Here is a 13,612-nt window from a genome sequence, read left to right on the forward strand (position 1 = left end):
CTCTCTCTCTCTCTCTCTCTCTCTCTCTGGTCCAGGACCTCAGCCTATGGCATGGTGCTACCCACAGTTAACCCTCTTTTGGAAACACCCTCATGGACACACCCAGAATTGGATTTCCATAGTAATTCTCAATCCCGCCAAGTCGACAGCTAAGATGAGCCTTCAGAAGCACATTGAGAGTAGTGGTACAGCAAAGGTGGTGGGTAGGCTTATGTAGTTCCTATGATAGGAGCAGACTATCTCGTTTTGTAATTAAGATAGAAAATCCCACAACTGTGGGACCAGAAGCCTTCTCTTCCAGCTGAGAGATTTTTCTCCAGAAAAAAAGGAAGAGAGCAACTCTGAGAACATAAAACGGGATGTGAGTTGTGAACATTCAATAATTAGTTTTCACCAAGTTTACTAAAGCAGGGTGTTAGATGATAACAGGCTAAAAAATATTTATAGGACTTAAGAAATGGTCCAGCAGCTAAGAGCACTGACTGCTCTTGCAAAGGACCTAGGTTTAGTCCCCAGCACACACAGGTGGCAGCTCAGAGCTGCCTGTAATGCCAGGTCCAGGGAGATCAGGTACCTCTAGCCTCTAAGGTCACCTGGACTGGCATGAACACAATTAAAAATAATAAGACTAAATCTTTAAGGATATTCATATCCACCCTCTGTGACTGAACCTAAGCATCCATATTGATGGAGCCCATTATTCTGATGTATGCCATGCTTATTTTTATGTACAGATATTTGCTTTGTGTGTGGTCCATGAGTTTCTATGGATGCACTTGTCTGTGCATGCATGTGTAATAACAAGAAGTTGACATCATATGTCTTCCTTTACTGCTTTCCACCTTATTTGTATTCTTAGTCTTATGTATTTATTGTGTGCGTACGTGTGTTGTGTGTGTGCGCATGTGCCTGTGCACACGCATGCGCATGTGCTTCTGTGCATTTCCACATTATTATTCATGCTGGTCCTCTCACTGATCTTGGCACTCAGCATTTCAGCTCAGCTAACTAGCCAGCAAGCCCCAGGGATCCTCCTCTCCATAGCCACTGCTCAGCTCTAGGATTACAGACATGCACTCTGAGCCTGACTTTCTACATAGGTTCTGGAGATCAAAACTTGAGTTTTCATTCCTGTGTCTGCTAAGCCATCTCTGCAGCCCCGGATGTTCCACTTTTAATAAGAGGAGGGAAATTATGCCCGTGATTGTAAGGTTAGTAGATTAATTATCTTAAGGAATATGAATGAGGAAATGGAACCCATGGCTACATTATCCTTTTGTTTTGTTATTTTTGTTTTTTATTCAAAAGCCAAGCTATTAGCTTCTGAAGTCCTGGCAGGGAAACTGTCACACCCTCCTTTCCAAACTTGAGGACATACAACAGTAAAAATAAAAGTTGTTTATCACTTTCTTTCTGTGGGCCGCCTAGCACAGTTCCCATTGCTCCCCAGACTTCTCAGATGAAGAGCTCAGCTCTCACCTCACCTTGTACCACTAATAAAGTCGTGGTGTCTTCCTGGCCTTAGCAATCACTACCTTGAAGTTAAGACATCATCACGTACTGAGTCCAAACCTAGGGGCAGAATTCTGTTAAATGCAGTAAGCCTTCAGTGAGCATCTGAGAAACTGCAGCCTGGTAAATAATGGGAGAAGCATAATGGAAAACTCTGGCCCTCCAGCCTGGCTCTGCTGGCTCTGATCTCCACTCTCCACAGCCATCATTAACCACACAGCTGCAGCATCAATCCCTGCCACTCTCCAGGGAGCACTCACCTTGATCCCACCAGCGAAAGGACAGCCCGTCCTTGGCACAGTCTGTTGAAGAGAACATTCCTAAGCCTTGTCTTCCAGATGCAGACCTGTGCAGAGCACAGAGCTGGCCACCTGCGTACCACACACACACACACACACACACACACCAAGAAAATACTGATCTGATGTACAACTTGGCTACCAGCTGCCCTTACCTTGCTGGGTTCTTGAGTCTGCACTTGGTATTTTATGCTAGTAGGAGGGGTGTGTCTTGGCTATGGATTGTGATATAGCTTAGCTCTTCAAGAACTTCGCTACCCCCACTCCTGCACACAGTGACTGTTGTTGATCTCACTGAAACAAAGCTGAAATTTGTAGTATAAGAGCTCACGTTGTTCTGCTGATAAAGCTATATATATATATATGCACATATTTAATATGCATACACATGCCTATATATTGTTCTAGTCAACATTAACTACTAACTTGAAATAGCTTTCAATCATTTGATATAAAATAGTCTCTGTTGAGTAATTGCCTTTATCAAGTTGATCTGTGGAGGTTTCTATAAGAGATTTTCTTGATGCATGAAGGAGAGCCCAGTACGCTATGAGTGGTACTATTTCCTGGGCCGGTTTATCCTGGGCTACATAAGAAAGATAGCTAAGCATAAGCCTTTGACTGATCCAGTTAGCAAGTCCGACTGTGACCTGGAAGTATAAGTCAAATGAACCCTTCCCCCTCCTACATTCTTTTGGTAAGCGTGTTTTTACAACATCAACAGATAGGAAAGTAGAGCATATACATATGTACATTCTTATTGAATATCTGCCCTCATACTGCCAACTGTTTATTGTAAATGAGAGCAATATCAGCCAGGTGAATGTTCTCTGTGATAGCAAACAAGCCCCAAATGAGTCATGGCTCAACCTAGTAGGCATGGTTTTTTCTCACATGAAGTACACAAAAGCATTTTTGGCCGTGGAGTGCTTCTTTTCCAGCTGTTGGCTTCTATTCGGTTGGCTCCATTTCCAACAACAGGTTGTTGTTTTTGGATTGGCTGCATTAAGCCAGTGGAAGGGTAAAAACACATAGAGAACCATTTAGGAGAGGTTTGTGAACCAGAGAAGGAAGGCAAGCATCTCTTGCTCATATTCCATGAGGTAAAAAACTACATGCCACGTTGCTGGTTCTACTTGCAAAGGGAAATAGGAATTGAAGTCCACCTGAGTGCCTAGAAAGAAGAGTGTTAAGATTCTGTGATACCTGGTCAATCCCTTCCTGAAAGACGTAGCAGAAATGTAGGGCTAGGTCTTCGTTCTTATGGAACTGCTTTTCTGGGGATAATAGAACCTAGGACGGGAAGTGTTACAGGATTTGTTCAGGTCCAGTAATGGTGTACAACAGATAACATGTCAGAGTAAGGACAGAGTGATCCATCTGAATGGGAATTCATCTGTGTCTAGGATGGATAACCTTTTAGATGGGGTTGTTTGCAGTGCAGTCCTGAATAATGTGTAGCGAGAACAGGAAAAGGATGCCACAGAATGGTGGGAGGTGAAATCATCAACTCAGATGGGAGAGGACATGCTTCTGACATAGTGGGGCCAGGAGGGTGGGACTGTCCTGATCAAAGAAGTTTGAGTCAAAGGTTCTTCCAGCTCTCTTCTAGAGATTTGGAGATGTGAGTTTGGGAGTCTCTATTCTAATACCAAGTGGACTCTTGGTTACTAAGATAAGGTAACAGATGCTGTGAAAAAAGAAAAAAAGAAAAGAAAATCTTTCTGGCACACAGTTCCAGGATATAGACCATTATGGTCAGGGAGTCAACATAGCAGGAGTGTGTGTGTCTGTATCTGGTTTTGTGTCTGTGTGTATCTGTCAGTCAGTCTTTCTATCTGTCTGTGTATATGTGTGTTTGTGAGTGTAGCTTTGCCACCCTTTATATCTAAAAAAAAAAATGCATCTAGGAACTTTCTGGGTTAAAGATTTGAGGTTGAAAATGGATCACATAAGAGAGTGCATCCAGAGGGACACTCTCAGTGAGCTGTGATGGAGAAGTTACATCTAATTAGGTAAACTCTAATTAGGGTTGTGTCATCCTGGCTTCCTCTCTTTGACAGTGGCCTTGGTTAAATGTTCCATGATGATTGTGGAGGTGGCCCAGTGCAAAGTACTCAATTTGCAAGCATTGAGGACTTGAGTTTGAATTCCCAGAAACCGAGTAAAGCTGGGCACATCTGTATTCTCAGCCCTCCAACAGGGAGGTGAGAGGCAGAGATAGTAGGATGCGTGGGTCTGGTGTGGGCTGAAAAGAACAAGAAGCCCTGTCCCAAGCAAAATGGAAGGAGAAGGCTAGGTTGTGCAGCTCTTCTGAGATTGTCACATGTGCATTGGAGCAAATGTGCTTCTGCATTCTGTCTGTCTGTCTGTCTGTCTGTCTGTCTGTCTCTCTCTCTCTCTCTCTCTCTCTTTCTTCCTCTCTCTCTCTCTCTCTCTCTCTCTCTCTCTCTCTCTCTCTCTCTCTCTGTCTGTCTCTCTCCTTTCTCCTCTCTCCTCTCTCATAATGGGCTATACCCAGGAACTGTGCACAAAATGAAACAAAACTTTCTTGCTTAAGTTCCTTTTGCCAGCATATTCTGTTGAAGCAACAGAAAGAGAAATAAGACAGGAGCCTATTTCAAGGGAATAAATTGATCAGTTGGATAAAAACCAATGGCACAATGCATCACTGAAGAGGGTAGACTTTGACACACACATACTCATGCACGATGTGCAAAGGTGACATCATATATCTGAGAAGAGTGAAGCACAGCCATGAACTGAATGAGAAGTCAGATATCTACAGAGGACTCTTCCCTCAAATCACATGATCTACCACTCAAAAATCACCATTTCTTTTGTTTAATGTCCTTTCCCATAACCACTTCTGCTGTTTGCATATTGATGAATGTATCCTTAGGTCTTAAAAAATATAATTAGTTTGGCACTCTCTCAATCTCTTAAACCTATATACGAATGGAGAAAATATAAGAACATCGTTTTCTTTCTGAGCTGTAATGAGTGTTAATTGGGTACTCATTGAATATAATACACTATGACAGGTTCTGATCAATTAACAATAAGGATGATTCTAATATTACCCACAAGAATCTTAGATTCCAGAGAGAACTTGAGAAAGGAATTATAAAAATCAAGCAGAAGCAATGTCATTGTGCTAGTTACCTATTGGAGTCTGGAAATCTTTGGATTTTCTTAGCAGCGAATAGCAGGTTTTGAAAGTACCTCTATAGACACATACAGAGAAAGAGGATACTGGTGCGAGACAAACAAGGCAATAGGAAATTGAAACTGTTGATAAGGACAACTGGTCTACCCTGAACGGGGGGTGGGGGGGAGGAATATCATTACCGTTGTAGTAAGATGAGGTCTAGCCCTGCTACAGTATACATTGTTCAAGGTTGTCCTTCACAGAGTTATTGATTGACTAGCTATCCAAGTATACAGGATTCTCATTAAAGTTTACTCTAATAATATAAACAGATGGATGAAAGCCACTTTACAGGAACTTACATTTCCTATGACAACATAACCAATTTGCTGGGATAAAATAACCTATAAAACCAGTCCTGCAATCTCAGGTGATCCTAGCATTCTCTAGTGGGAGAGAATCTAAGACATATATAAAATCTATTTCTTTCTCTGTCCTCCCCCATGTGTGAGAGGTGTGATTTATGTGTTGGGGGAAAACATGCATTCCACAACTTTCATGTGGAGGTCAGAGGATGATCTCAGGTGTTGGTCCTCACCTCCCACCTTATTTGAGGCACGGTCTCTTACTGTTCACCACTGGGTATACCAGGCTAGCCATCCATGAAAGATTCTCCTCTCTCCGTCTCTCATCTAACCAGAGAATTACAGAATTACAAATGCTTGTGCTGCCCTGTTCAGATGAAGTGGGTTCTGGGGATCCAATCTCAGGACTTCACACTTTGGCTTCAAGCCTTTCTGAGCTATCTCCCCAGGCTTTGGATCACTTCTCTGTGCAACAAGTCCACTCTATGATACAAAGGACGTTTTGACCCATTATTTATTAACTTGATTAGAACTTTTTGATGTCTAAAATCACAAAAGTTGTAACTAAGACAAACCAGGATAGAGATCATTTTTAAAATGCCACCAGCCTGGCAGAAACATGACACATAAATCATAGGTTTTATTGTATTTACAATTAAACAAATCAACTTTAGTGTCTACTTGGAAGCCTTAGCAATTAGTATAAAGATTAATATAGTGAAACATCTCTGCTATAGCGGGTCTCCCAAACAAAACTGATATAAAGAATTCACTGTATAATTTAATAGCATGTAAGTATTAATGCACAAAATCTTCTGAGTCCCCAGGTCCCTGATGTAATTATTTTCTATTCACATTAATTGTTCCAAGCAGATGACGCTAATGACTTTCAGCTGTAAAATGTGTCCAAAGGAAGATTTCCTAGGATCACTGCTGTTTAAATATAAGGTCACTTTTATAATTATTCACTTAGATTTTCAGCCATGCCTGAACATATTAAAATTAACCTTGTGACTATTTTTACTTTTTTAGTGAAACTATCAAAGCTTAGTTTTCACACTAGCCAGCCAGCGTATAGGGTATAGATGATTTTCCTACTACTTACCAATATTCCACCTACTACGTCTGTGGTGTATGTCTGGGTGTGTGTGAAAGTCAGGCATCATCCTTGCGGGAAACCTGTTACAGAAGAGATGTTTTTGGAAACAGCGTCTCTGGCTGGACTGGAAATATCCAAGTAGGCTAGGCTGGCTGGCCAGTGCGGCCCTGTGTTCCTCCTGGCTCTGTCGTCCCAGCTCTATGTGTTTGTAAGCACACACCACCATGACTGTCTTTAATCAAAAATTTTATTTTTTTGAGTTTATAATATAATTGCATCATCTTCCTCTTTCCTTTCCTTCCTACAGACTCTGCCTTATTCCCCTCCTTGCTCTCTTTCAAATATTGGATACAGTTTTCATTGTTATTATACACACACACACACACATTCCTAGATATAGCAATACAACCTGCTCAGGCTGTATAATGTCACTTTATATGTTTTTAGAACTGACCATTTAGTATTGGCTAATCAATTGGTGTGCTCTTCCCTGGGGAAGAAAGACTATTTTTTATGAGTCCTGGAGATCAAACTCAGGATTTCATGTTAGCACTGTAGTATTTTACAAACTGAGCCATCTCTCCAACCTGCCACATTTTTTATTTTTCTTCTATGTAGTTTGATAGGCAGACTGGCAGACTGTAATATCATGATTGTTGTCTATAAAAATGTAACCTGTAAATATGAACACACATAGAGAACTCTGATGATGCATTCCGACATGATTTCTCCTAATGGGAAATACCAAACTCTTAGAAATCTTTCTATCCAAAGTCAGATTTTTGAAACAAATAACTAAAGCAATGCTACCCAACATCTCTGCTTGGTTTCACCCTAGAAAATTCCCTCACGTGTCATAGTCTCTCATCTGGAGATTTACTCTCAGAGGCAGGACGGAGTAGTTCAACACCACCACAGACAGATATTGAGCTGCATGTAAGGTTCCCAGTTGTATTCATGGAGTGTTGTTTAGGTCGTTTTTTTTTCCTCCCAGCAACACTGATGTCACAAACAAACCACAAGGTGCACCTCTGAAGCATCCTCAGGCAGATAGCAACACCTTCCTTTCTTGTGTTCTCTGAAATTCAATAACGTGTTCCCTGGCTGATAGAATAAGCAGAAACTGTCACTCTCTGAAGAAGTGTCGTAAATCTTGGCTTTGTCCCCAAGATAGCGTTTTGGGCATTGATTACATATCAAAGTCTCTGAGTGATGGGCAAGGGGCTTTTTATTTAAGCCCATGTCTCAAATTATCTCACTCACTCTTATGATATATTATTATGAACTTTTAAAAATGCATGGACTCTGCACTTTCCCCCCTGTAGTTGGGGTTAGCTTTGTGCTTGTTTGGTAAAATTTGAACCAGCATGGCTTTCAACTCTCATTGACCTAAAAAGATACAATTGAAAAAAATAAACACAACAGCTTTTCACATACTGAAAAATATTAGGCTTTAAAAATGACTTGAACAGTCATGGATAACTGAACTTTTTGCCATATAACTTTATCCATTGCAGATAATATGTTCTGTATCCAATATAAATATTCTCAAGTTAAAATACTATCACTTTCTATATCTGCAAAGACCTCACAGACACTGACCTGTACTGGGACCTTAAGATTATGAATCTTGAAAATGTATAGCTTTTTATTAAAGAAACTCCTGGCTTTGGTCTCTTTGTTTCTATTTATCATATAACTGAAACTGTAGCTTTTATATTGCAAGTATCATAGTAAGAATATCAGAGAATGTGAACCATTCAAGTTGGTTAATACAGAACAGAATGAGAATGACAGATTTGTAGCGGAGCAAACCATGAATTTTACCAGGTAAATGGATGTCCATACGATAATGTTGGAAAGGAAACCCATATGCCCTTTCCACAAAGGTAGCATTTAATAATTACCATCATGTGTTTCCATTGATAGCTGGGCTCAGTGGAATGTGTGGTGTTCTGTGGATTCCTTGGGTTTTGGCTCCCTTTGTTGGCCCTATTGGACACTGTAACATTATGGCTAAGATTTGGACTTGGAGTCTTACTTGCAAAATATCTGATGAGAGCAACGTGTGTGTGTGTGTGTGTGTGTGTGTGTGGTGTTTGTTTGTGTGCACACACATGCGCACATGCACACATTCACATGCATGCATTCATAATAGTAACAAAACCTAGAACTTTTCAAGTCAAGTCCACATATACCTGTTTAGCCTTCACAATTACCTGGTGTAGCAGGTGTCTCAGTTACCTTCACTGACCAAAAAGAACACTGGAACACAGAGGTGTTAAAGTAACTTTCCCCCCAAGTTCAAAGAGCTAGGATATGAAAGAGATTTGAATCACACCTCAGAAATGGCCTTGAAAGTCAAGTGCTATAGAACAGCGATAAGCTATAGAACAGTTAATAGAACAGCTATTAACCAGAGTAGACAAAGGCTGGCTCATAACAGCAAACGTCAGAGTGAAGCTAACTTTACAGCCATGGCGATAGAATTCTCTTCTACATGCCTTTTAAATTAAGCCATCAGTGGCAACAGTGGGTCAAGGATGGAGTTTCCCAAATGGAGGATTAGCTCTACCATCTCTTTATAGAGAATTCCTCTCTAACCAGCTACACATATGTTTGGTTCCCTCTCCAACTCATAGTGCTAGAGATGAAAATGGGTTCATAGAAATGAAGCTGAGGCAGAATTACCTTGCAGAACTCTGTTAGAAGAGGCGTAGGCTCACAGCTGAGCCCCCAAGTCGGAGAATAGTAGAGAAGTTGGTCAGGGTGTGCATCTTGCTAGGACCCTGAAGAGGAGAACCTTCACTCCCTTCAGTTTCCAGAATACTAATAGAGCTCTGGCATCATAGCATAGACAGTATATGTACTTTGGAGGGGAGAGAGCCTTCAATTCTATAAGACGAAGGGGATGTCCAGTTTTTATTGACTTCATTGCATGTATCAGAAGTCCTATCATGGAACTGCTAGATCAGAGCCTTCAGATGAACAAGGTTCCCATTTGATTTGTGTGCACATGAGCATGTATTACTACACCTGTCTGCTTAATCTCTTCCATTACCGCCAGCGTCACATGATGTGACCGACTTTGCGCACCTCCCTTATAATTTTATACAGTATCTCTCTTGTGACTCAAGATCAACTCCAAGGGAGAGCTGGCAGTTTTTCCTCCAGTCTACCCATCTTCTCCATTCTTGTTTCCTATCAATTAATTCATCCTCTAAAGGACATATGTGCTTGGGTAATGCCCAAGCAGGAAGGCTTCTTTTTCCTCAGGCTTAGGCGTTGACTTGAGTTGTACAAACAGGTATAGTTTTGCTAGACAGAGTGGGTAGGGATAGGTGGGGGAGACAGGAAAGCACAACCTAACTGCTGTACCCTGGGAGAAAGAAGAACAAAAAGTCAGCAGAACCCGTGCAGAGCATGGAAAGCCTTGGAGGCGTCTACATCTCAGGCACCTGACGATATACAGACTCAGTTGCTCTGTGGAGAGTAGGTAAATATATTGGTAAAGGCAGTTATAATTAACAACTGTGGCCATATAAAGCTCATAACAAAGCATAAAAGACTAGGCTAGAGGCCTGGGAAAATATTGAAGTAAAAGTGGAAGCTAATATGATATTTCTGGAACTTTACGTAGGATGAATTTTACATGTCCACACTAACAGAGGCATTGGTATCAGGTTATCCTGCAGAATGGAGCCAGTGAGGGCTAAGGATGTAATTCATTTGGCAGAGGGCTTCCCTAGCATGTGCAAAGCCCTGGGTTCCATTTCCAGCACCATACACACTGAGCATGGTGGTGCATGACTTTGAGCCCAGCGCTCACAGACTAGAGGCAGGAGGATCAGAAGTGCAGAGTCATCATTGATGTTGTAGTTTGAATGTGAAACACGTGCCCACCCTGCAAAAAGAAGTTTGTATGTTTAAACAGTTGGTCCCCAGCCCATGGTACTGTTAGAGGTTGGGGGCCACTTAGGAGGTGGAATCTCGCTGGAGGAAATCGGTCACTAGTGGTGTGTCTTTATGTTTCATGGCCTACACATCACTCACCTCCATTCTCTGCTTCTTAAGTATGGAGGCAACATGACCAGCCAGCCTTTTGTTTCCTCCACCGAGTCTTTGCTGCCATGATGGACTGCGTCCCTCTGTAACACCAGCCAAAGTAAATTATTTACCCTCCAGGTCACTTTGGTTAGAGAATTTTGTCACAACAGGAAAGGTAATTGAGAAACTTGGACGCATAGTGAGCTCAAGGCCAGCCTAGACTATATACAGCCCTGTCTGGGAAAAAAGAAGAAAAGAAAAACTGAATAGAGCTGTTGGCTGACTATAGATATCTGTTAAGAAACAAATAGACTTCCCTTAACTAAATTATATCTAACAATGTATAAGGGCATCATTGGTAGATGATGCTGAGCCCTGCATCTTGAGAAGTTTCTCCTGTCATGACACTTAGTCCCAAATTTCAGCGGGGAGAAATAAGGATATTAAAATTTCTTGGCATTTTCTTAAAAGATCACTTAAAGAGACCATTATGCAGCAAGAATAAAGTATCTATAGCAAGGCAGATGAAATGATTGAGTGTTATAGTTATTGATTAGCTAGCAAATAAAATGTGGCCTCTGTACTCTGTGAGGTTTTAAGGTTTACTACATGTACTCTCCCACCATGGCTGCCTGCCGGGCCCTGGCTGGGGCGATTCTCACCCTCATTTAGAATTGCATTTGCAGGACAGTGATAAGTACTCAGGTACTAATGGCACCCATAAAGTGTCAATAAATTGAATAAGTAAGAGGCTTCACACCTCGGCAAGTGACACAAAGACAGATGGCTCCCTACTGGACAAGGCTTTCTAAAGATACGGCCGGAATTAGACGGTCAGAGAGAGCTCCTGTTCTCCATCAAGATGCTGAATTCATTTTGCCTGTCCAGTCTGCAGAGTTCCCTCCATTCCAACTGCAAGGTGGCCGTCGAGATGTGCATGGGTGTTCACCACGCTAGCTGTTGCCTGTGCTTTATGTAGGCCCCAAGAATTCTAACCACCTGGGCCCTCTGCATGAGTTCCTGGGCTGTGAGCTGTGGTGGGTTCTTATCACTCACGCAGCCCACCAGACATGAAACGTCTGTGGCGAGTTACAGTGGAGATTGGTGTCTTCTGAGCACTGTGCCTGCGGCGCGTGGTGTCATACAAGGCTGCACAGAGAGATTGCAGCTGCACGATAGCTGACTTGGAATAATCTCCCAGTCGGAGGGGAACCAATGGTAGAGCTGCCCACTCTACAAATGAAGCCATTGAGAGAAATAAGCTCAAGACAGCAAATATTGTAGCAGTGTATATAACCTGATCTGGACCATTAAGTAAAGCCTAATGCTGATGCTCTTGAAACCTATAGCCAAGGATGTGTCTTCTTCTATCTGGCACACTTGGGGTGTATTATTGTTGCTTTGTTTTGCTCTGCGATGCTGGCTGGAGATTGAACCCTGGACCTCATATATGCCAGTAAAACATTCTCCTACCAGCTACACTCCCTGCCCCCAGTCTTGATTTGATATTGATTTGATCTCTTACAGTATGGTTGGATAAAACAAGAACCCAGTGTTGTGATAATGATGCTCGTTTGAAATAAGTCCAGCACCTTCTGTAAATCAGATACTAACTATGTGCTTCGTGTCTAGAACCTCATATCACACCATGGTAACCATAGACGCTCATCCTACCCTTGTGCTGACCATTTATGCTTGACCATCCATACTGTTACAATTCATTTTAAAAAGAGGAACGTGGCTAGCAAAGCTAAACAGTCTCCCTGGAGCCACATAGGAAGAAGCAGAGCCAAGGGGTGGAGGTGGGGGTTAGCTCAGTGGGTAAAGTGCTTGCCTTGCAAACCTGAGGAACTGAATTTGATTCCTAAAACTCACATTAAAAAACCAGAAACAAATAACCATAAAAAACAAAGCATCGCGGTGCCTGCTTGTGACCTCAGTGGTGGGGAGACATTTACCAGACAGCCTGGTCTACTTGGTGAGGTCTAGACCAGTGAGAGACTTCTTAAACAATCACCCAAGGAGTGACACCCCGAGATTGTCCTTTGGTCTTCATATGCTTGTGCATACACATACTTACATAGCCCTCCCCATGTAGGCCCCCCAAACATGCATGCATGTGCACGTACACGCCCGTGCGCACACATACACACATACACATAGCAGAACCAAGAACTAAGCCTAAGGTCCGCTTGGCTCCCAAGCCTGAACTTCTAGCCACTTACTCTGAGTTCCTTAGGTATTTCCTTCTTCTTAAGCCAAGATTTTGCTCAGCCCTGTCCTGCTTTTACAGGAACACCTCCAGAATGCAAAATCAGGAACCCCTGCCTTGCGACACTCGGGCTCGGGGGTCGTCGTCCCTGACCACCTCTGTCCTGGGAACAGCTGTAGCAGCAGTGAACTCTCTCTATCCAGCACCTGCAGCGAGTTCTCCAGTGACTCCTCCTACAAGTGGCCAGACAGGAAGCTCCTTGGGCAAAGGGTAAGGCTTCTGTCAAGCAAGTCAGCTTCACAGAGAATAGGAAGAGAATCCTGTGCTAGCTGGAACTTGGTCGTGGAGGCAGAAGGGGCACTGGGAAGGAAATGACGATTTGCTGAATGTTTGCCCACGGACCATGGAGACTGCCACTCATCAGTGCTGTGGGCTCAGGAAACACAAAGCGGGTTGGCTGTACATCAGAGAACTGCAGAGCAGACAGACAAAGTACAGGGGCAGGACATAGGGAGCAAGGTTTTAGTGAAAGGGCGATCCTCTTCCTACTCACATGCCAGGAATGTCTTCCCTGGTTCTTCTTTTATTTTATTACTCTGTTTTATTTTATGTGCACAAACATCTATGTATTGGTACCGATGGAACCTAAAAGTCAGCCTTTGCTAGCTGAGGAATCAGGGTGGTTCATGTTGTTGTTTGAGACACTTTGTCTCTGGCATGCAACTTGAACTTATCAATTTGTCTACTCTGCCGGGCCAGTGAGCCCCAGGGTTCCACCTGCCTCTGCCTCTTCAGGACTGAAATTGCACCCCAGATTTTTTTGTTGTGGTTCTGGGGATCCTTGTTCTCATCCTTATATGACAAGCACTTTACCAACCAAGTCATCTCCCTAGCCCTTTACCGGGATGTGAGGCAGTCGCTCCTGCA

At 42.6% G+C, this 13,612-nt stretch overlaps 1 protein-coding gene across 1 annotated transcript in view; it reads left to right on the forward strand.

Annotated features, from left to right (window-relative positions):
* Nckap5 (NCK associated protein 5) overlaps positions 1-13,612 on the forward strand; it is a 648,901-nt gene that overhangs the window by 516,000 nt on the left and 119,289 nt on the right. The window contains exon 10 of the mRNA XM_026779774.1: positions 12,767-12,955. Coding sequence (XP_026635575.1) covers positions 12,767-12,955 — 189 coding nt within the window. The remainder of the gene's footprint in view (positions 1-12,766; positions 12,956-13,612) is intronic.

The sequence above is a fragment of the Microtus ochrogaster genome, chromosome 6 (assembly GCF_000317375.1).
Source record: "Microtus ochrogaster isolate Prairie Vole_2 chromosome 6, MicOch1.0, whole genome shotgun sequence".
NCBI lineage: Eukaryota > Metazoa > Chordata > Mammalia > Rodentia > Cricetidae > Microtus > Microtus ochrogaster.